Here is a 24,783-nt window from a genome sequence, read left to right as displayed (position 1 = left end):
AGGTTCTCGTGGGGTGTTCCCGGTATACGGAGGGTCTTGTAGGGTGTTCCCGGTATACGGTGGGTCTTGTGGGGAGTTCCCGGTATACGGAGGTTCTCGTGGGGTGTTCCCGGTATACGGAGGGTCTTGTGGGGTGTTCTTGGTATACGGAGGGTCTTGTAGGGTGTTCCCGGTATACGGAGGGTCTTGTGTAGTGTTCCCGGTATATGGAGGGTCTTGTAGGGTGTTCCCGGTATACGGTGGGTCTTGTGGGGTGCTCCCTGTATACGGAGGTTCTCGTGGGGTGTTCCCGGTATACGGAGGGTCTTGTGGGGTGTTCCCGGTATACGGAGGGTCTTGTGGGGTGTTCCCGGTATACGGAGGGTCTTGTAGGGTGTTCCCGGTATACGGAGGGTCTTGTGTAGTGTTCCCGGTATATGGAGGGTCTTGTAGGGTGTTCCCGGTATACGGTGGGTCTTGTGGGGTGTTCCCGGTATACGGAGGTTCTCGTGGGGTGTTCCCGGTATACGGAGGGTCTTGTGGGGTGTTCCCGGTATACGGAGGGTCTTGTGGGGTGTTCCCGGTATACGGAGGGTCTTGTAGGGTGTTCCCGGTATACGGAGGGTCTTGTAGGGTGTTCCCGGTATACGGAGGGTCTCGTGGGGTGTAGACCGTCACAGCTGAGGGTTTGTTGCAGTGTGTCCAGTGTGGTCTGAATAGACTGATACATTGTAGCACACCCTCAGCTGTAATATAACTGGTGTTCCTGAGAATGTGAGGAATTGGCAGGAGTGTGTGATTATTCGCTGGACTCATGACTTGTGCTCTGTCCCTCAGCGGTGGCACCGGGCGCCCGTGGGCTGTCAGTGTGTGGATGGCGGATCCAGCAGAGCGCAGGCAACAGCCTGCATTATGGCGACAGCGGAGGAGACGACAAGCTGACCTTGGTGAACGCAGAGGAGGCGCTGCTGGTGCTGTCTCCGGGGGCTGCCCGAGGGTAACGTCACCCTGCAGTCGAAGCCCGGATTCTACTCCTTCTGTGTGCACTGGATTCCAGCCCTGCAAATCTACAACTTCACCTATGGTGTGACGAAATCATGGACTGTGCCAGCCATGGCCCCAAACAAGAGTCACCCAACATCATGCCCATCATGCACCCCAGGACCCTGCCACCAGGAACACCCACTCCTCAACCTCAGCGTCAATGGGCAACCAGCAGGAAACCACTGCAGCTTCAGCTCCCCCCTCCAGTCTACATACAAAGGTAAGACCACAGGTGAGGGGCAGAAGTCCGCCCCCTATACCCACACTACACAGGTGAGAGCACAGACGATGGGGAACAGTGAGCCCTCCACACACACCAAAGAGGTAAAAGAGCACAAACGATGGGGAGGAGAGAACACTCCATACACACCAAAGAGGTGAAAGGGCACAGACGATGGGGAACAGTGAGCCCTCCACACACACCAAAGAGGTGAAAGAGCACAGACGATGGGGAGGAGTGAGCCCTCCACACACACCAAAGAGGTGAAAGGGCACAGACGATGGGGAGGAGTGAGCCCTCTATACACAGCACACAGGGGAGAGCACAGACGATGGGGAGAGGTGAGCCCTCCACACACACCAAAGAGGTGAAAGAGCACAAACGATGGGAGGAGAGAACACTCCATACACACCAAAGAGGTGAAAGGGCACAGACGATGGGGAACAGTGAGCCCTCCACACACACCAAAGAGGTGAAAGAGCACAGACGATGGGGAGGAGTGAGCCCTCTATACACACCAAAGAGGTGAAAGAGCACAGACGATGGGGAGGAGAGAACACTCCATACACACCAAAGAGGTGAAAGAGCACAGACGATGGGGAGGAGTGAGCCCTCTATACACACCAAAGAGGTGAAAGAGCACAAACGATGGGGAGGAGAGAACACTCCATACACACCAAAGAGGTGAAAGAGCACAGACGATGGGAAGGAGAGAACACTCCATACACACCAAAGAGGTGAAAGAGCACAGACGATGGGGAGGAGAGAACACTCCATACACACCAAAGAGGTGAAAGAGCACAAACGATGGGGAGGAGAGAACACTCCATACACACCAAAGAGGTGAAAGAGCACAGACGATGGGGAGGAGAGAACACTCCATACACACCAAAGAGGTGAAAGAGCACAGACGATGGGGAGGAGAGAACACTCCATACACACCAAAGAGATGAAAGAGCACAGACGATGGGGAGGAGAGAACACTCCATACACACCAAAGAGGTGAAAGGGCACAGATGATGAGGAGGAGTGAGCCCTCTATACACAGCACACAGGTGACAGCACAGATGATGAGGAGGAGTGAGCCCTCTATACACAGCACACAGGTGACAGCACAGATGATGGGGAGGAGTGAGCCCTCTATACACAGCACACAGGTGACAGCACAGATGATGGGGAGGAGTGAGCCCCTCTATACACAGCACACAGGTGACAGCACAGATGATGGGGAGGAGTGAGCCCTCTATACACAGCACACAGGTGACAGCACAGATGATGAGGAGGAGTGAGCCCCCTATACACAGCACACAGGTGACAGCACAGATGATGAGGAGGAGTGAGCCCTCTATACACAGCACACAGGTGAGAGCACAGATGATGGGGAGGAGTGAGCCCTCTATACACAGCACACAGGTGACAGCACAGATGATGAGGAGGAGTGAGCTCTCTATACACAGCATACAGGTGACAGCACAGATGATGAGGAGGAGTGAGCCCTCTATACACAGCACACAGGTGACAGCACAGATGATGAGGAGGAGTGAGCCCTCTATACACAGCACACAGGTGACAGCACAGATGATGGGGAGGAGTGAGCCCTCTATACACAGCACACAGGTGACAGCACAGATGATGGGAGGAGTGAGCCCTCTATACACAGCACACAGGTGACAGCACAGATGATGGGAGGAGTGAGCCCTCTATACACAGCACACAGGTGGACAGCACAGATGATGGGGAGGAGTGAGCCCTCTATACACAGCACACAGGTGAGAGCACAGATGATGAGGAGGAGTGAGCCCTCTATACACAGCACACAGGTGAGAGCACAGATGATGGGGAGGAGTGAGCCCTCTATACACAGCACACAGGTGACAGCACAGATGATGGGGAGGAGTGAGCCCTCTATACACAGCACACAGGTGACAGCACAGATGATGGGGAGGAGTGAGCCCTCTATACACAGCACACAGGTGACAGCACAGATGATGGGGAGGAGTGAGCCCTCTATACACAGCACACAGGTGACAGCACAGATGATGGGGAGGAGTGAGCTCTCTATACACAGCACACAGGTGAGAGCACAGATGATGGGGAGGAGTGAGCCCTCTATACACAGCACACAGGTGACAGCACAGATGATGGGGAGGAGTGAGCCCTCTATACACAGCACACAGGTGACAGCACAGATGATGAGGAGGAGTGAGCCCTCTATACACAGCACACAGGTGACAGCACAGATGATGAGGAGGAGTGAGCCCTCTATACACAGCACACAGGTGACAGCACAGATGATGAGGAGGAGTGAGCCCTCTATACACAGCACACAGGTGAGAGCACAGATGATGAGGAGGAGTGAGCCCTCTATACACAGCACACAGGTGACAGCACAGATGATGAGGAGGAGTGAGCTCTCTATACACAGCACACAGGTGACAGCACAGATGATGGGGAGGAGTGAGCCCTCTATACACAGCACACAGGTGACAGCACAGATGATGAGGAGGAGTGATCCCTCTATACACAGCACACAGGTGACAGCACAGATGATGGGGAGGAGTGAGCCCTCTATACACAGCACACAGGTGACAGCACAGATGATGGGGAGGAGTGAGCCCTCTATACACAGCACACAGGTGACAGCACAGATGATGAGGAGGAGTGAGCCCCCTATACACAGCACACAGGTGACAGCACAGATGATGGGGAGGAGTGAGCCCTCTATACACAGCACACAGGTGACAGCACAGATGATGGGGAGGAGTGAGCCCCCTATACACAGCACACAGGTGACAGCACAGATGATGGGGAGGAGTGAGCCCTCTATACACAGCACACAGGTGACAGCACAGATGATGAGGAGGAGTGAGCCCTCTATACACAGCACACAGGTGACAGCACAGATGATGGGGAGGAGTGAGCCCCCTATACACAGCACACAGGTGACAGCACAGATGATGGGGAGGAGTGAGCCCTCTATACACAGCACACAGGTGACAGCACAGATGATGGGGAGGAGTGAGCCCTCTATACACAGCACACAGGTGACAGCACAGATGATGGGGAGGAGTGAGCCCTCTATACACAGCACACAGGTGACAGCACAGATGATGGGGAGGAGTGAGCCCTCTATACACAGCACACAGGTGACAGCACAGATGATGGGGAGGAGTGAGCCCTCTATACACAGCACACAGGTGACAGCACAGATGATGAGGAGGAGTGAGCCCTCTATACACAGCACACAGGTGACAGCACAGATGATGAGGAGGAGTGAGCCCTCTATACACAGCACACAGGTGACAGCACAGATGATGGGGAGGAGTGAGCCCTCTATACACAGCACACAGGTGACAGCACAGATGATGGGGAGGAGTGAGCCCTCTATACACAGCACACAGGTGACAGCACAGATGATGGGGAGGAGTGAGCCCTCTATACACAGCACACAGGTGACAGCACAGATGATGGGGAGGAGTGAGCCCCCTATACACAGCACACAGGTGACAGCACAGATGATGAGGGAGGAGTGAGCCCTCTATACACAGCACACAGGTGACAGCACAGATGATGGGGAGGAGTGAGCCCTCTATACACAGCACACAGGTGACAGCACAGATGATGGGGAGGAGTGAGCCCTCTATACACAGCACACAGGTGACAGCACAGATGATGGGGAGGAGTGAGCCCTCTATACACAGCACACAGGTGACAGCACAGATGATGGGGAGGAGTGAGCCCTCTATACACAGCACACAGGTGACAGCACAGATGATGGGGAGGAGTGAGCCCTCTATACACAGCACACAGGTGACAGCACAGATGATGGGGAGGAGTGAGCCCTCTATACACAGCACACAGGTGACAGCACAGATGATGAGGAGGAGTGAGCCTTCTATACACAGCACACAGGTGACAGCACAGATGATGGGGAGGAGTGAGCCCTCTATACACAGCACACAGGTGACAGCACAGATGATGGGGAGGAGTGAGCCCTCTATACACAGCACACAGGTGACAGCACAGATGATGAGGAGGAGTGAGCCCTCTATACACAGCACACAGGTGACAGCACAGATGATGAGGAGGAGTGAGCCCTCTATACACAGCACACAGGTGACAGCACAGATGATGGGAGGAGTGAGCTCTCTATACACAGCACACAGGTGACAGCACAGATGATGGGGAGGAGTGAGCCCTCTATACACAGCACACAGGTGACAGCACAGATGATGGGGAGGAGTGAGCCCTCTATACACAGCACACAGGTGACAGCACAGATGATGGGGAGGAGTGAGCCCTCTATACACAGCACACAGGTGACAGCACAGATGATGGGGAGGAGTGAGCCCTCTATACACAGCACACAGGTGACAGCACAGATGATGGGGAGGAGTGAGCCCTCTATACACAGCACACAGGTGACAGCACAGATGATGGGGAGGAGTGAGCCCTCTATACACAGCACACAGGTGACAGCACAGATGATGGGGAGGAGTGAGCCCTCTATACACAGCACACAGGTGACAGCACAGATGATGAGGAGGAGTGAGCCCCCTATACACAGCACACAGGTGACAGCACAGATGATGAGGAGGAGTGAGCCCTCTATACACAGCACACAGGTGACAGCACAGATGATGGGGAGGAGTGAGCCCTCTATACACAGCACACAGGTGACAGCACAGATGATGGGGAGGAGTGATCCCTCTATACACAGCACACAGGTGACAGCACAGATGATGGGGAGGAGTGAGCCCTCTATACACAGCACACAGGTGACAGCACAGATGATGAGGAGGAGTGAGCCCTCTATACACAGCACACAGGTGACAGCACAGATGATGAGGAGGAGTGAGCCCTCTATACACAGCACACAGGTGACAGCACAGATGATGGGGAGGAGTGAGCCCCCTATACACAGCACACAGGTGACAGCACAGATGATGGGGAGGAGTGAGCCCTCTATACACAGCACACAGGTGACAGCACAGATGATGAGGAGGAGTGAGCCCTCTATACACAGCACACAGGTGACAGCACAGATGATGGGGAGGAGTGAGCCCTCTATACACAGCACACAGGTGACAGCACAGATGATGGGGAGGAGTGAGCCCTCTATACACAGCACACAGGTGACAGCACAGATGATGAGGAGGAGTGAGCCCTCTATACACAGCACACAGGTGACAGCACAGATGATGAGGAGGAGTGAGCCCCTATACACAGCACACAGGTGACAGCACAGATGATGAGGAGGAGTGAGCCCTCTATACACAGCACACAGGTGACAGCACAGATGATGAGGAGGAGTGAGCCCCTATACACAGCACACAGGTGAGAGCACAGATGATGGGAGGAGTGAGCCCTCTATACACAGCACACAGGTGACAGCACAGATGATGGGGAGGAGTGATCCCTCTATACACAGCACACAGGTGACAGCACAGATGATGAGGAGGAGTGAGCTCTCTATACACAGCACACAGGTGAGAGCACAGATGATGGGGAGGAGTGAGCCCTCTATACACAGCACACAGGTGACAGCACAGATGATGAGGAGGAGTGAGCCCTCTATACACAGCACACAGGTGACAGCACAGATGATGGGGAGGAGTGAGCCCTCTATACACAGCACACAGGTGAGAGCACAGATGATGGGGAGGAGTGAGCCCCCTATACACAGCACACAGGTGACAGCACAGATGATGGGGAGGAGTGAGCCCTCTATACACAGCACACAGGTGACAGCACAGATGATGAGGAGGAGTGAGTCCCTCTATACACAGCACACAGGTGACAGCACAGATGATGAGGAGGAGTGAGCCCTCTATACACAGCACACAGGTGACAGCACAGATGATGGGGAGGAGTGAGCCCTCTATACACAGCACACAGGTGACAGCACAGATGATGAGGAGGAGTGAGCCCTCTATACACAGCACACAGGTGACAGCACAGATGATGAGGAGGAGTGAGCCCTCTATACACAGCACACAGGTGAGAGCACAGATGATGAGGAGGAGTGAGCCCTCTATACACAGCACACAGGTGACAGCACAGATGATGGGGAGGAGTGAGCCCTCTATACACAGCACACAGGTGACAGCACAGATGATGGGGAGGAGTGAGCCCTCTATACACAGCACACAGGTGACAGCACAGATGATGGGGAGGAGTGAGCCCTCTATACACAGCACACAGGTGACAGCACAGATGATGAGGAGGAGTGAGCCCTCTATACACAGCACACAGGTGACAGCACAGATGATGGGGAGGAGTGAGCCCTCTATACACAGCACACAGGTGACAGCACAGATGATGGGGAGGAGTGAGCCCTCTATACACAGCACACAGGTGACAGCACAGATGATGAGGAGGAGTGAGCCCTCTATACACAGCACACAGGTGACAGCACAGATGATGGGGAGGAGTGAGCCCTCTATACACAGCACACAGGTGACAGCACAGATGATGGGGAGGAGTGAGCCCTCTATACACAGCACACAGGTGACAGCACAGATGATGGGGAGGAGTGAGCCCCTATACACAGCACACAGGTGACAGCACAGATGATGGGGAGGAGTGAGCCCCCTATACACAGCACACAGGTGAGAGCACAGATGATGAGGAGGAGTGAGCCCTCTATACACAGCACACAGGTGACAGCACAGATGATGAGGAGGAGTGAGCCCCCTATACACAGTATACACAGCACACAGGTGACAGCACAGATGATGGGGAGGAGTGAGCCCTCTATACACAGCACACAGGTGACAGCACAGATGATGGGGAGGAGTGAGCCCTCTATACACAGCACACAGGTGACAGCACAGATGATGGGGAGGAGTGAGCCCTCTATACACAGCACACAGGTGACAGCACAGATGATGGGGAGGAGTGAGCCCTCTATACACAGCACACAGGTGACAGCACAGATGATGGGGAGGAGTGAGCCCTCTATACACAGCACACAGGTGACAGCACAGATGATGGGAGGCAGTGAGCCCTCTATACACAGCACACAGGTGACAGCACAGATGATGGGGAGGAGTGAGCCCTCTATACACAGCACACAGGTGACAGCACAGATGATGGGGAGGAGTGAGCCCTCTATACACAGCACACAGGTGACAGCACAGATGATGGGGAGGAGTGAGCCCTCTATACACAGCACACAGGTGACAGCACAGATGATGGGGAGGAGTGATCCCTCTATACACAGCACACAGGTGACAGCACAGATGATGGGGAGAGTGAGCCCTCTATACACAGCACACAGGTGACAGCACAGATGATGGGGAGGAGTGAGCCCTCTATACACAGCACACAGGTGACAGCACAGATGATGAGGAGGAGTGAGCCCTCTATACACAGCACACAGGTGACAGCACAGATGATGGGGAGGAGTGAGCCCTCTATACACAGCACACAGGTGACAGCACAGATGATGAGGAGGAGTGATCCCTCTATACACAGCACACAGGTGACAGCACAGATGATGGGGAGGAGTGATCCCTCTATACACAGCACACAGGTGACAGCACAGATGATGGGGAGCAGTGAGCCCTCTATACACAGCACACAGGTGAGAGCACAGATGATGGGGAGGAGTGAGCCCTCTATACACAGCACACAGGTGACAGCACAGATGATGGGGAGGAGTGAGCCCTCTATACACAGCACACAGGTGACAGCACAGATGATGAGGAGCAGTGAGCCTCTATACACAGCACACAGGTGACAGCACAGATGATGAGGAGGAGTGAGCCCTCTATACACAGCACACAGGTGACAGCACAGATGATGAGGAGGAGTGAGCCCTCTATACACAGCACACAGGTGAGAGCACAGATGATGGGGAGGAGTGAGCCCTCTATACACAGCACACAGGTGACAGCACAGATGATGAGGAGGAGTGAGCCCTCTATACACAGCACACAGGTGACAGCACAGATGATGGGGAGGAGTGAGCCTCTATACACAGCACACAGGTGACAGCACAGATGATGGGGAGGAGTGAGCCCTCTATACACAGCACACAGGTGACAGCACAGATGATGAGGAGGAGTGATCCCTCTATACACAGCACACAGGTGACAGCACAGATGATGGGGAGGAGTGAGCCCTCTATACACAGCACACAGGTGACAGCACAGATGATGAGGAGGAGTGAGCCCTCTATACACAGCACACAGGTGACAGCACAGATGATGAGGAGGAGTGAGCCCCTATACACAGCACACAGGTGACAGCACAGATGATGGGGAGGAGTGAACCCTCTATACACAGCACACAGGTGACAGCACAGATGATGGGGAGGAGTGAGCCCCCTATACACAGCACACAGGTGACAGCACAGATGATGAGGAGGAGTGAGCCCCCTATACACAGCACACAGGTGACAGCACAGATGATGGGGAGGAGTGAGCCCTCTATACACAGCACACAGGTGACAGCACAGATGATGGGGAGGAGTGAGCCCTCTATACACAGCACACAGGTGACAGCACAGATGATGAGGAGGAGTGAGCCCTCTATACACAGCACACAGGTGACAGCACAGATGATGGGGAGGAGTGAGCCCTCTATACACAGCACACAGGTGAGAGCACAGATGATGAGGAGGAGTGAGCCCTCTATACACAGCACACAGGTGACAGCACAGATGATGGGGAGGAGTGAGCCCTCTATACACAGCACACAGGTGAGAGCACAGATGATGAGGAGGAGTGAGCCCTCTATACACAGCACACAGGTGACAGCACAGATGATGAGGAGGAGTGATCCCTCTATACACAGCACACAGGTGACAGCACAGATGATGGGGAGGAGTGAGCCCTCTATACACAGCACACAGGTGACAGCACAGATGATGGGGAGGAGTGAGCCCTCTATACACAGCACACAGGTGACAGCACAGATGATGGGGAGGAGTGAGCCCTCTATACACAGCACACAGGTGACAGCACAGATGATGGGAGGAGTGAGCCCTCTATACACAGCACACAGGTGACAGCACAGATGATGGGGAGGAGTGATCCCTCTATACACAGCACACAGGTGACAGCACAGATGATGAGGAGGAGTGAGCTCTCTATACACAGCACACAGGTGACAGCACAGATGATGGGGAGGAGTGAGCCCTCTATACACAGCACACAGGTGACAGCACAGATGATGAGGAGGAGTGAGCCCTCTATACACAGCACACAGGTGACAGCACAGATGATGGGGAGGAGTGAGCCCTCTATACACAGCACACAGGTGACAGCACAGATGATGGGGAGGAGTGAGCCCTCTATACACAGCACACAGGTGACAGCACAGATGATGAGGAGGAGTGAGCCCTCTATACACAGCACACAGGTGACAGCACAGATGATGGGAGGAGTGAGCCCCTATACACAGCACACAGGTGACAGCACAGATGATGAGGAGGAGTGAGCCCTCTATACACAGCACACAGGTGACAGCACAGATGATGGGGAGGAGTGAGCCCTCTATACACAGCACACAGGTGACAGCACAGATGATGAGGAGGAGTGAGCCCTCTATACACAGCACACAGGTGACAGCACAGATGATGGGGAGGAGTGAACCCTCTATACACAGCACACAGGTGACAGCACAGATGATGGGGAGGAGTGAGCCCTCTATACACAGCACACAGGTGAGAGCACAGATGATGAGGAGGAGTGAGCCCTCTATACACAGCACACAGGTGACAGCACAGATGATGAGGAGGAGTGAGCCCTCTATACACAGCACACAGGTGACAGCACAGATGATGGGGAGGAGTGAACCCTCTATACACAGCACACAGGTGAGAGCACAGATGATGGGGAGGAGTGAGCCCTCTATACACAGCACACAGGTGACAGCACAGATGATGAGGAGGAGTGAGCCCTCTATACACAGCACACAGGTGACAGCACAGATGATGAGGAGGAGTGAGCCCTCTATACACAGCACACAGGTGACAGCACAGATGATGAGGAGGAGTGAGCCCCTATACACAGCACACAGGTGACAGCACAGATGATGGGGAGGAGTGATCCCTCTATACACAGCACACAGGTGACAGCACAGATGATGAGGAGGAGTGAGCCCTCTATACACAGCACACAGGTGACAGCACAGATGATGAGGAGGAGTGAGCCCTCTATACACAGCACACAGGTGACAGCACAGATGATGGGGAGGAGTGAGCCCTCTATACACAGCACACAGGTGACAGCACAGATGATGGGGAGGAGTGAGCCCTCTATACACAGCACACAGGTGACAGCACAGATGATGGGGAGGAGTGAGCCCTCTATACACAGCACACAGGTGACAGCACAGATGATGGGAGGAGTGATCCCTCTATACACAGCACACAGGTGACAGCACAGATGATGAGGAGGAGTGAGCCCCTATACACAGCACACAGGTGACAGCACAGATGATGGGGAGGAGTGATCCCTCTATACACAGCACACAGGTGACAGCACAGATGATGGGAGGAGTGAGCCCTCTATACACAGCACACAGGTGACAGCACAGATGATGGGGAGGAGTGAGCCCCCTATACACAGCACACAGGTGACAGCACAGATGATGGGGAGGAGTGAGCCCTCTATACACAGCACACAGGTGACAGCACAGATGATGGGAGGAGTGAGCCCTCTATACACAGCACACAGGTGACAGCACAGATGATGAGGAGGAGTGAGCCCTCTATACACAGCACACAGGTGACAGCACAGATGATGAGGAGGAGTGAGCCTCTATACACAGCACACAGGTGACAGCACAGATGATGGGGAGGAGTGAGCCCTCTATACACAGCACACAGGTGACAGCACAGATGATGGGGAGGAGTGAGCCCTCTATACACAGCACACAGGTGACAGCACAGATGATGAGGAGGAGTGAGCCCTCTATACACAGCACACAGGTGACAGCACAGATGATGGGGAGGAGTGAGCCCTCTATACACAGCACACAGGTGACAGCACAGATGATGGGGAGGAGTGAGCCCTCTATACACAGCACACAGGTGACAGCACAGATGATGAGGAGGAGTGAGCCCTCTATACACAGCACACAGGTGACAGCACAGATGATGGGGAGGAGTGAGCCCTCTATACACAGCACACAGGTGACAGCACAGATGATGGGGAGGAGTGATCCCTCTATACACAGCACACAGGTGACAGCACAGATGATGGGGAGGAGTGAGCCCCCTATACACAGCACACAGGTGACAGCACAGATGATGAGGAGGAGTGAGCCCACTATACACAGCACACAGGTGACAGCACAGATGATGGGGAGGAGTGAGCCCTCTATACACAGCACACAGGTGACAGCACAGATGATGAGGAGGAGTGAGCCCTCTATACACAGCACACAGGTGACAGCACAGATGATGAGGAGGAGTGAGCCCTCTATACACAGCACACAGGTGACAGCACAGATGATGGGGAGGAGTGATCCCTCTATACACAGCACACAGGTGACAGCACAGATGATGGGAGGAGTGAGCCCCTATACACAGCACACAGGTGACAGCACAGATGATGAGGAGGAGTGAGCCCCCTATACACAGCACACAGGTGAGAGCACAGATGATGGGGAGGAGTGAGCCCTCTATACACAGCACACAGGTGACAGCACAGATGATGAGGAGGAGTGAGCCCTCTATACACAGCACACAGGTGACAGCACAGATGATGGGGAGGAGTGAGCCCTCTATACACAGCACACAGGTGACAGCACAGATGATGGGGAGGAGTGAACCCTCTATACACAGCACACAGGTGAGAGCACAGATGATGGGAGGAGTGAGCCCTCTATACACAGCACACAGGTGACAGCACAGATGATGAGGAGGAGTGAGCCCTCTATACACAGCACACAGGTGACAGCACAGATGATGAGGAGGAGTGAGCCCCTATACACAGCACACAGGTGACAGCACAGATGATGGGGAGGAGTGATCCCTCTATACACAGCACACAGGTGACAGCACAGATGATGAGGAGGAGTGATCCCTCTATACACAGCACACAGGTGACAGCACAGATGATGAGGAGGAGTGAGCCCTCTATACACAGCACACAGGTGACAGCACAGATGATGGGAGGAGTGAGCCCCCTATACACAGCACACAGGTGAGAGCACAGATGATGGGGAGGAGTGAGCCCCCTATACACAGCACACAGGTGACAGCACAGATGATGGGGAGGAGTGAGCCCTCTATACACAGCACACAGGTGACAGCACAGATGATGAGGAGGAGTGAGCCCCCTATACACAGCACACAGGTGACAGCACAGATGATGAGGAGGAGTGAGCCCTCTATACACAGCACACAGGTGACAGCACAGATGATGGGGAGGAGTGAGCCCCCTATACACAGCACACAGGTGACAGCACAGATGATGGGGAGGAGTGAGCCCTCTATACACAGCACACAGGTGACAGCACAGATGATGGGGAGGAGTGAGCCCTCTATACACAGCACACAGGTGACAGCACAGATGATGAGGAGGAGTGAGCCCTCTATACACAGCACACAGGTGACAGCACAGATGATGGGGAGGAGTGAGCCCTCTATACACAGCACACAGGTGAGAGCACAGATGATGGGGAGGAGTGAGCCCTCTATACACAGCACACAGGTGACAGCACAGATGATGAGGAGGAGTGATCCCTCTATACACAGCACACAGGTGACAGCACAGATGATGGGGAGGAGTGAACCCTCTATACACAGCACACAGGTGAGAGCACAGATGATGAGGAGGAGTGATCCCTCTATACACAGCACACAGGTGACAGCACAGATGATGGGGAGGAGTGAGCCCTCTATACACAGCACACAGGTGACAGCACAGATGATGGGGAGGAGTGAGCCCTCTATACACAGCACACAGGTGACAGCACAGATGATGAGGAGGAGTGAGCCCTCTATACACAGCACACAGGTGACAGCACAGATGATGGGGAGGAGTGAGCCCTCTATACACAGCACACAGGTGACAGCACAGATGATGGGGAGGAGTGAGCCCCCTATACACAGCACACAGGTGACAGCACAGATGATGAGGGAGGAGTGAGCCCTCTATACACAGCACACAGGTGACAGCACAGATGATGGGGAGGAGTGAGCCCTCTATACACAGCACACAGGTGACAGCACAGATGATGGGAGGAGTGAGCCCTCTATACACAGCACACAGGTGACAGCACAGATGATGGGGAGGAGTGAGCCTCTATACACAGCACACAGGTGACAGCACAGATGATGAGGAGGAGTGAGCCCTCTATACACAGCACACAGGTGACAGCACAGATGATGAGGAGGAGTGAGCCCTCTATACACAGCACACAGGTGACAGCACAGATGATGGGGAGGAGTGAGCCCTCTATACACAGCACACAGGTGACAGCACAGATGATGGGGAGGAGTGAGCCCTCTATACACAGCACACAGGTGACAGCACAGATGATGGGGAGGAGTGAGCCCTCTATACACAGCACACAGGTGACAGCACAGATGATGGGGAGGAGTGAGCCCTCTATACACAGCACACAGGTGACAGCACAGATGATGAGGAGGAGTGAGCCCCCTATACACAGCACACAGGTGACAGCACAGATGATGGGGAGGAGTGATCCCTCTATACACAGCACACAGGGGAGAGCACAGATGATGAGGAGGAGTGAGCCCCCTATACACAGCACACAGGTGACAGCACAGATGATGGGGAGCAGTGAGCTCTCTATACACAGCACACAGGTGACAGCACAGATGATGAGGAGGAGTGAGCCCTCTATACACAGCACACAGGTGAGAGCACAGATGATGGGGAGGAGTGAGCCCTCTATACACAGCACACAGGTGACAGCACAGATGATGGGGAGGAGTGAGCCCTCTATACACAGCACACAGGTGACAGCACAGATGATGAGGAGGAGTGAGCCCTCTATACACAGCACACAGGTGACAGCACAGATGATGAGGAGGAGTGAACCCTCTATACACAGCACACAGGTGACAGCACAGATGATGGGGAGGAGTGAGCCCTCTATACACAGCACACAGGTGACAGCACAGATGATGAGGAGGAGTGAGCCCCCTATACACAGCACACAGGTGACAGCACAGATGATGGGGAGGAGTGAGCCCTCTATACACAGCACACAGGTGACAGCACAGATGATGAGGAGGAGTGAGCCCTCTATACACAGCACACAGGTGACAGCACAGATGATGAGGAGGAGTGAACCCTCTATACACAGCACACAGGTGACAGCACAGATGATGAGGAGGAGTGAGCCCCCTATACACAGCACACAGGTGACAGCACAGATGATGGGGAGGAGTGAGCCCTCTATACACAGCACACAGGTGACAGCACAGATGATGGGGAGGAGTGAGCCCTCTATACACAGCACACAGGTGACAGCACAGATGATGAGGAGGAGTGAGCCCCTATACACAGCACACAGGTGACAGCACAGATGATGGGGAGGAGTGAGCCCTCTATACACAGCACACAGGTGACAGCACAGATGATGGGGAGGAGTGAGCCCCTATACACAGCACACAGGTGACAGCACAGATGATGGGGAGGAGTGAGCCCCCTATACACAGCACACAGGTGACAGCACAGATGATGGGGAGGAGTGAGCCCTCTATACACAGCACACAGGTGACAGCACAGATGATGGGGAGGAGTGAGCCCTCTATACACAGCACACAGGTGACAGCACAGATGATGGGGAGGAGTGAGCTCCTCTATACACAGCACACAGGTGACAGCACAGATGATGAGGAGGAGTGAGCCCTCTATACACAGCACACAGGTGACAGCACAGATGATGAGGAGGAGTGAGCCCCCTATACACAGCACACAGGTGACAGCACAGATGATGGGGAGGAGTGAGCCCCCTATACACAGCACACAGGTGACAGCACAGATGATGGGGAGGAGTGAGCCCTCTATACACAGCACACAGGTGACAGCACAGATGATGAGGAGGAGTGAGCCCTCTATACACAGCACACAGGTGACAGCACAGATGATGAGGAGGAGTGAGCCCTCTATACACAGCACACAGGTGACAGCACAGATGATGAGGAGGAGTGAGCCCTCTATACACAGCACACAGGTGACAGCACAGATGATGAGGAGGAGTGAACCCTCTATACACAGCACACAGGTGACAGCACAGATGATGGGGAGGAGTGAGCCCTCTATACACAGCACACAGGTGACAGCACAGATGATGAGGAGGAGTGAGCCCTCTATACACAGCACACAGGTGACAGCACAGATGATGGGGAGGAGTGAGCCCTCTATACACAGCACACAGGTGACAGCACAGATGATGAGGAGGAGTGAGCCCTCTATACACAGCACACAGGTGACAGCACAGATGATGGGGAGGAGTGAGCCCTCTATACACAGCACACAGGTGACAGCACAGATGATGGGAGGAGTGAGCCCTCTATACACAGCACACAGGTGACAGCACAGATGATGAGGAGGAGTGAGCCCTCTATACACAGCACACAGGTGACAGCACAGATGATGGGGAGGAGTGAGCCCTCTATACACAGCACACAGGTGACAGCACAGATGATGGGGAGGAGTGAGCCCTCTATACACAGCACACAGGTGACAGCACAGATGATGGGGAGGAGTGAGCCCTCTATACACAGCACACAGGTGACAGCACAGATGATGGGGAGGAGTGAGCCCTCTATACACAGCACACAGGTGACAGCACAGATGATGAGGAGGAGTGAGCCCTCTATACACAGCACACAGGTGACAGCACAGATGATGGGGAGGAGTGAGCCCTCTATACACAGCACACAGGTGACAGCACAGATGATGGGGAGGAGTGAGCCCTCTATACACAGCACACAGGTGACAGCACAGATGATGGGGAGGAGTGAGCCCTCTATACACAGCACACAGGTGACAGCACAGATGATGGGGAGGAGTGAGCCCTCTATACACAGCACACAGGTGACAGCACAGATGATGGGGAGGAGTGAGCCCTCTATACACAGCACACAGGTGACAGCACAGATGATGGGGAGGAGTGAGCCCTCTATACACAGCACACAGGTGACAGCACAGATGATGGGGAGGAGTGAGCCCTCTATACACAGCACACAGGTGACAGCACAGATGATGAGGAGGAGTGAGCCCTCTATACACAGCACACAGGTGACAGCACAGATGATGGGGAGGAGTGATCCCTCTATACACAGCACACAGGTGACAGCACAGATGATGGGGAGCAGTGAGCCCTCTATACACAGCACACAGGTGACAGCACAGATGATGGGGAGGAGTGAGCCCTCTATACACAGCACACAGGTGACAGCACAGATGATGGGGAGGAGTGAGCCCTCTATACACAGCACACAGGTGACAGCACAGATGATGGGAGGAGTGAGCCCTCTATACACAGCACACAGGTGACAGCACAGATGATGGGGAGGAGTGAGCCCTCTATACACAGCACACAGGTGACAGCACAGATGATGGGGAGGAGTGAGCCCTCTATACACAGCACACAGGTGACAGCACAGATGATGGGGAGGAGTGAGCCCTCTATACACAGCACACAGGTGACAGCACAGATGATGGGGAGGAGTGAGCCCTCTATACACAGCACACAGGTGACAGCACAGATGATGGGAGGAGTGAGCCCTCTATACACAGCACACAGGTGACAGCACAGATGATGGGGAGGAGTGAGCCCTCTATACACAGCACACAGGTGACAGCACAGATGATGGGGAGGAGTGAGCCCTCTATACACAGCACACAGGTGACAGCACAGATGATGGGGAGGAGTGAGCCCTCTATACACAGCACACAGGTGACAGCACAGATGATGGGAGGAGTGAGCCCTCTATACACAGCACACAGGTGACAGCACAGATGATGGGGAGGAGTGAGCCCTCTATACACAGCACACAGGTGACAGCACAGATGATGGGGAGGAGTGAGCCCTCTATACACAGCACACAGGTGACAGCACAGATGATGGGGAGGAGTGAGCCCTCTATACACAGCACACAGGTGACAGCACAGATGATGAGGAGGAGTGAGCCCCTATACACAGCACACAGGTGACAGCACAGATGATGGGGAGGAGTGAGCCCTCTATACACAGCACACAGGTGACAGCACAGATGATGGGGAGGAGTGAGCCCTCTATACACAGCACACAGGTGACAGCACAGATGATGAGGAGGAGTGATCCCTCTATACACAGCACACAGGTGACAGCACAGATGATGGGGAGGAGTGATCCCTCTATACACAGCACACAGGTGACAGCACAGATGATGGGGAGGAGTGAGCCCTCTATACACAGCACACAGGTGACAGCACAGATGATGAGGAGGAGTGAGCCCTCTATACACAGCACACAGGTGACAGCACAGATGATGAGGAGGAGTGAGCTCCCTATACACAGCACACAGGTGACAGCACAGATGATGGGGAGGAGTGAGCCCTCTATACACAGCACACAGGTGACAGCACAGATGATGGGGAGGAGTGAGCCCTCTATACACAGCACACAGGTGACAGCACAGATGATGGGGAGGAGTGAGCCCTCTATACACAGCACACAGGTGACAGCACAGATGATGAGGAGGAGTGAGCCCTCTATACACAGCACACAGGTGACAGCACAGATGATGAGGAGGAGTGAGCCCTCTATACACAGCACACAGGTGACAGCACAGATGATGGGGAGGAGTGAGCCCTCTATACACAGCACACAGGTGACAGCACAGATGATGGGAGGAGTGAGCCCCTATACACAGCACACAGGTGACAGCACAGATGATGGGGAGGAGTGAGCCCTCTATACACAGCACACAGGTGACAGCACAGATGATGGGGAGGAGTGAGCCCTCTATACACAGCACACAGGTGACAGCACAGATGATGGGGAGGAGTGAGCCCTCTATACACAGCACACAGGTGACAGCACAGATGATGGGGAGGAGTGAGCCCTCTATACACAGCACACAGGTGACAGCACAGATGATGGGGAGGAGTGAGCCCTCTATACACAGCACACAGGTGACAGCACAGATGATGAGGAGGAGTGAGCCCTCTATACACAGCACACAGGTGACAGCACAGATGATGGGGAGGAGTGAGCCCTCTATACACAGCACACAGGTGACAGCACAGATGATGGGGAGGAGTGAGCCCTCTATACACAGCACACAGGTGACAGCACAGATGATGGGGAGGAGTGAGCCCTCTATACACAGCACACAGGTGACAGCACAGATGATGGGGAGCAGTGAGCCCTCTATACACAGCACACAGGTGACAGCACAGATGATGGGGAGGAGTGAGCCCTCTATACACAGCACACAGGTGACAGCACAGATGATGGGGAGGAGTGAGCCCTCTATACACAGCACACAGGTGACAGCACAGATGATGGGGAGGAGTGAGCCCTCTATACACAGCACACAGGTGACAGCACAGATGATGGGGAGGAGTGAGCCCTCTATACACAGCACACAGGTGACAGCACAGATGATGGGGAGGAGTGAGCCCTCTATACACAGCACACAGGTGACAGCACAGATGATGAGGAGCAGTGAGCCCTCTATACACAGCACACAGGTGACAGCACAGATGATGGGGAGGAGTGAGCCCTCTATACACAGCACACAGGTGACAGCACAGATGATGAGGAGGAGTGAGCCTCTATACACAGCACACAGGTGACAGCACAGATGATGAGGAGGAGTGAGCCCTCTATACACAGCACACAGGTGACAGCACAGATGATGGGGAGGAGTGAGCCCTCTATACACAGCACACAGGTGACAGCACAGATGATGAGGAGGAGGTGAGCCCTCTATACACAGCACACAGGTGACAGCACAGATGATGGGGAGGAGTGAGCCCTCTATACACAGCACACAGGTGACAGCACAGATGATGGGGAGGAGTGAGCCCTCTATACACAGCACACAGGTGACAGCACAGATGATGGGGAGGAGTGAGCCCTCTATACACAGCACACAGGTGACAGCACAGATGATGGGGAGGAGTGAGCCCTCTATACACAGCACACAGGTGACAGCACAGATGATGGGGAGGAGTGAGCCCTCTATACACAGCACACAGGTGACAGCACAGATGATGAGGAGGAGTGAGCCCTCTATACACAGCACACAGGTGACAGCACAGATGATGGGGAGGAGTGAGCCCTCTATACACAGCACACAGGTGACAGCACAGATGATGGGGAGGAGTGAGCCCTCTATACACAGCACACAGGTGACAGCACAGATGATGAGGGAGGAGTGAGCCCTCTATACACAGCACACAGGTGACAGCACAGATGATGGGGAGGAGTGAGCCCTCTATACACAGCACACAGGTGACAGCACAGATGATGGGAGGAGTGAGCCCCTATACACAGCACACAGGTGACAGCACAGATGATGGGGAGGAGTGAGCCCTCTATACACAGCACACAGGTGACAGCACAGATGATGAGGAGGAGTGAGCCCTCTATACACAGCACACAGGTGACAGCACAGATGATGAGGAGGAGTGAGCCCCCTATACACAGCACACAGGTGACAGCACAGATGATGAGGAGGAGTGAGCCCTCTATACACAGCACACAGGTGACAGCACAGATGATGAGGAGGAGTGAGCCCTCTATACACAGCACACAGGTGACAGCACAGATGATGGGAGGAGTGAGCCCCTATACACAGCACACAGGTGACAGCACAGATGATGAGGAGGAGTGAGCCCCTATACACAGCACACAGGTGACAGCACAGATGATGGGGAGGAGTGAGCCCCTATACACAGCACACAGGTGACAGCACAGATGATGAGGAGGAGTGAGCCCTCTATACACAGCACACAGGTGACAGCACAGATGATGGGGAGGAGTGAGCCCTCTATACACAGCACACAGGTGACAGCACAGATGATGGGGAGGAGTGAGCCCTCTATACACAGCACACAGGTGACAGCACAGATGATGGGGAGGAGTGAGCCCTCTATACACAGCACACAGGTGACAGCACAGATGATGGGGAGGAGTGAGCCCTCTATACACAGCACACAGGTGACAGCACAGATGATGAGGAGGAGTGAGCCCTCTATACACAGCACACAGGTGACAGCACAGATGATGGGGAGGAGTGAGCCCTCTATACACAGCACACAGGTGACAGCACAGATGATGGGGAGGAGTGAGCCCTCTATACACAGCACACAGGTGACAGCACAGATGATGGGGAGGAGTGAGCCCTCTATACACAGCACACAGGTGACAGCACAGATGATGGGGAGGAGTGAGCCCTCTATACACAGCACACAGGTGACAGCACAGATGATGGGGAGGAGTGAGCCCTCTATACACAGCACACAGGTGACAGCACAGATGATGGGGAGGAGTGAGCCCTCTATACACAGCACACAGGTGACAGCACAGATGATGGGGAGGAGTGAGCCCTCTATACACAGCACACAGGTGACAGCACAGATGATGGGGAGGAGTGAGCCCTCTATACACAGCACACAGGTGACAGCACAGATGATGAGGAGGAGTGAGCCCCCTATACACAGCACACAGGTGACAGCACAGATGATGGGGAGGAGTGAGCCCTCTATACACAGCACACAGGTGACAGCACAGATGATGGGGAGGAGTGAGCCCTCTATACACAGCACACAGGTGACAGCACAGATGATGGGAGGAGTGAGCCCTCTATACACAGCACACAGGTGACAGCACAGATGATGGGGAGGAGTGAGCCCTCTATACACAGCACACAGGTGACAGCACAGATGATGGGAGGAGTGAGCCCCTATACACAGCACACAGGTGACAGCACAGATGATGGGAGGAGTGAGCCCTATACACAGCACACAGGTGACAGCACAGATGATGGGGAGGAGTGAGCCCTCTATACACAGCACACAGGTGACAGCACAGATGATGGGGAGGAGTGATCCCTCTATACACAGCACACAGGTGACAGCACAGATGATGAGGAGGAGTGAGCCCTCTATACACAGCACACAGGTGACAGCACAGATGATGGGGAGGAGTGAGCCCTCTATACACAGCACACAGGTGACAGCACAGATGATGGGGAGGAGTGAGCCCTCTATACACAGCACACAGGTGACAGCACAGATGATGGGGAGGAGTGAGCCCTCTATACACAGCACACAGGTGACAGCACAGATGATGAGGAGGAGTGAGCCCCTATACACAGCACACAGGTGACAGCACAGATGATGGGGAGGAGTGAGCCTCTATACACAGCACACAGGTGACAGCACAGATGATGGGGAGGAGTGAGCCCCTATACACAGCACACAGGTGACAGCACAGATGATGGGGAGGAGTGAGCCCTCTATACACAGCACACAGGTGACAGCACAGATGATGGGGAGGAGTGAGCCCTCTATACACAGCACACAGGTGACAGCACAGATGATGGGGAGGAGTGAGCCCTCTATACACAGCACACAGGTGACAGCACAGATGATGGGGAGGAGTGAGCCCCCTATACACAGCACACAGGTGACAGCACAGATGATGGGGAGGAGTGAGCCCTCTATACACAGCACACAGGTGACAGCACAGATGATGGGGAGGAGTGAGCCCTCTATACACAGCACACAGGTGACAGCACAGATGATGGGGAGGAGTGAGCCCTCTATACACAGCACACAGGTGACAGCACAGATGATGGGGAGGAGTGAGCCCTCTATACACAGCACACAGGTGACAGCACAGATGATGGGGAGGAGTGAGCCCCCTATACACAGCACACAGGTGACAGCACAGATGATGGGGAGGAGTGAGCCCTCTATACACAGCACACAGGTGACAGCACAGATGATGGGGAGGAGTGAGCCCTCTATACACAGCACACAGGTGACAGCACAGATGATGGGGAGGAGTGAGCCCTCTATACACAGCACACAGGTGACAGCACAGATGATGGGGAGGAGTGAGCCCTCTATACACAGCACACAGGTGACAGCACAGATGATGGGGAGGAGTGAGCCCTCTATACACAGCACACAGGTGACAGCACAGATGATGGGGAGGAGTGAGCCCTCTATACACAGCACACAGGTGACAGCACAGATGATGGGGAGGAGTGAGCCCTCTATACACAGCACACAGGTGACAGCACAGATGATGAGGAGGAGTGAGCCCTCTATACACAGCACACAGGTGACAGCACAGATGATGGGAGGAGTGAGCCCTCTATACACAGCACACAGGTGACAGCACAGATGATGGGGAGGAGTGAGCCCTCTATACACAGCACACAGGTGACAGCACAGATGATGGGGAGGAGTGAGCCCTCTATACACAGCACACAGGTGACAGCACAGATGATGGGGAGGAGTGAGCCCTCTATACACAGCACACAGGTGACAGCACAGATGATGGGGAGGAGTGAGCCCTCTATACACAGCACACAGGTGACAGCACAGATGATGAGGAGGAGTGAGCCCTCTATACACAGCACACAGGTGACAGCACAGATGATGAGGAGGAGTGAGCCCTCTATACACAGCACACAGGTGACAGCACAGATGATGGGGAGGAGTGAGCCCTCTATACACAGCACACAGGTGACAGCACAGATGATGGGAGGAGTGAGCCCTCTATACACAGCACACAGGTGACAGCACAGATGATGGGAGGAGTGAGCCCTCTATACACAGCACACAGGTGACAGCACAGATGATGGGGAGGAGTGAGCCCTCTATACACAGCACACAGGTGACAGCACAGATGATGAGGAGGAGTGAGCCCTCTATACACAGCACACAGGTGACAGCACAGATGATGGGGAGGAGTGAGCCCTCTATACACAGCACACAGGTGACAGCACAGATGATGAGGAGGAGTGAGCCCTCTATACACAGCACACAGGTGACAGCACAGATGATGGGAGGAGTGAGCCCTCTATACACAGCACACAGGTGACAGCACAGATGATGAGGAGGAGTGAGCCCTCTATACACAGCACACAGGTGACAGCACAGATGATGGGGAGGAGTGAGCCCTCTATACACAGCACACAGGTGACAGCACAGATGATGGGGAGGAGTGAGCCCTCTATACACAGCACACAGGTGACAGCACAGATGATGGGGAGGAGTGAGCCCTCTATACACAGCACACAGGTGACAGCACAGATGATGGGGAGGAGTGAGCCCTCTATACACAGCACACAGGTGACAGCACAGATGATGGGGAGGAGTGAGCCCTCTATACACAGCACACAGGTGACAGCACAGATGATGAGGGAGGAGTGAGCCCCCTATACACAGCACACAGGTGACAGCACAGATGATGGGGAGGAGTGAGCCCTCTATACACAGCACACAGGTGACAGCACAGATGATGGGGAGGAGTGAGCCCTCTATACACAGCACACAGGTGACAGCACAGATGATGGGGAGGAGTGAGCC

At 54.3% G+C, this 24,783-nt stretch overlaps 1 protein-coding gene across 1 annotated transcript in view; it reads left to right on the top strand.

The window, feature by feature from the left end:
- The window catches only part of LOC142254929 (adhesion G-protein coupled receptor G1-like), a 100,915-nt gene that overhangs the window by 18,362 nt on the left and 57,770 nt on the right, over window positions 1-24,783 (top strand). The window contains 2 exon segments of the mRNA XM_075326293.1: window positions 817-962; window positions 964-1,243. Of these exon segments, the coding sequence (XP_075182408.1) occupies window positions 817-962; window positions 964-1,243 (426 nt within the window).

This window comes from Anomaloglossus baeobatrachus, chromosome 10 (assembly GCF_048569485.1).
Source record: "Anomaloglossus baeobatrachus isolate aAnoBae1 chromosome 10, aAnoBae1.hap1, whole genome shotgun sequence".
Taxonomy (NCBI): Eukaryota; Metazoa; Chordata; class Amphibia; order Anura; family Aromobatidae; genus Anomaloglossus; species Anomaloglossus baeobatrachus.
This window is presented reverse-complemented; position numbering and strand designations above follow the sequence as displayed.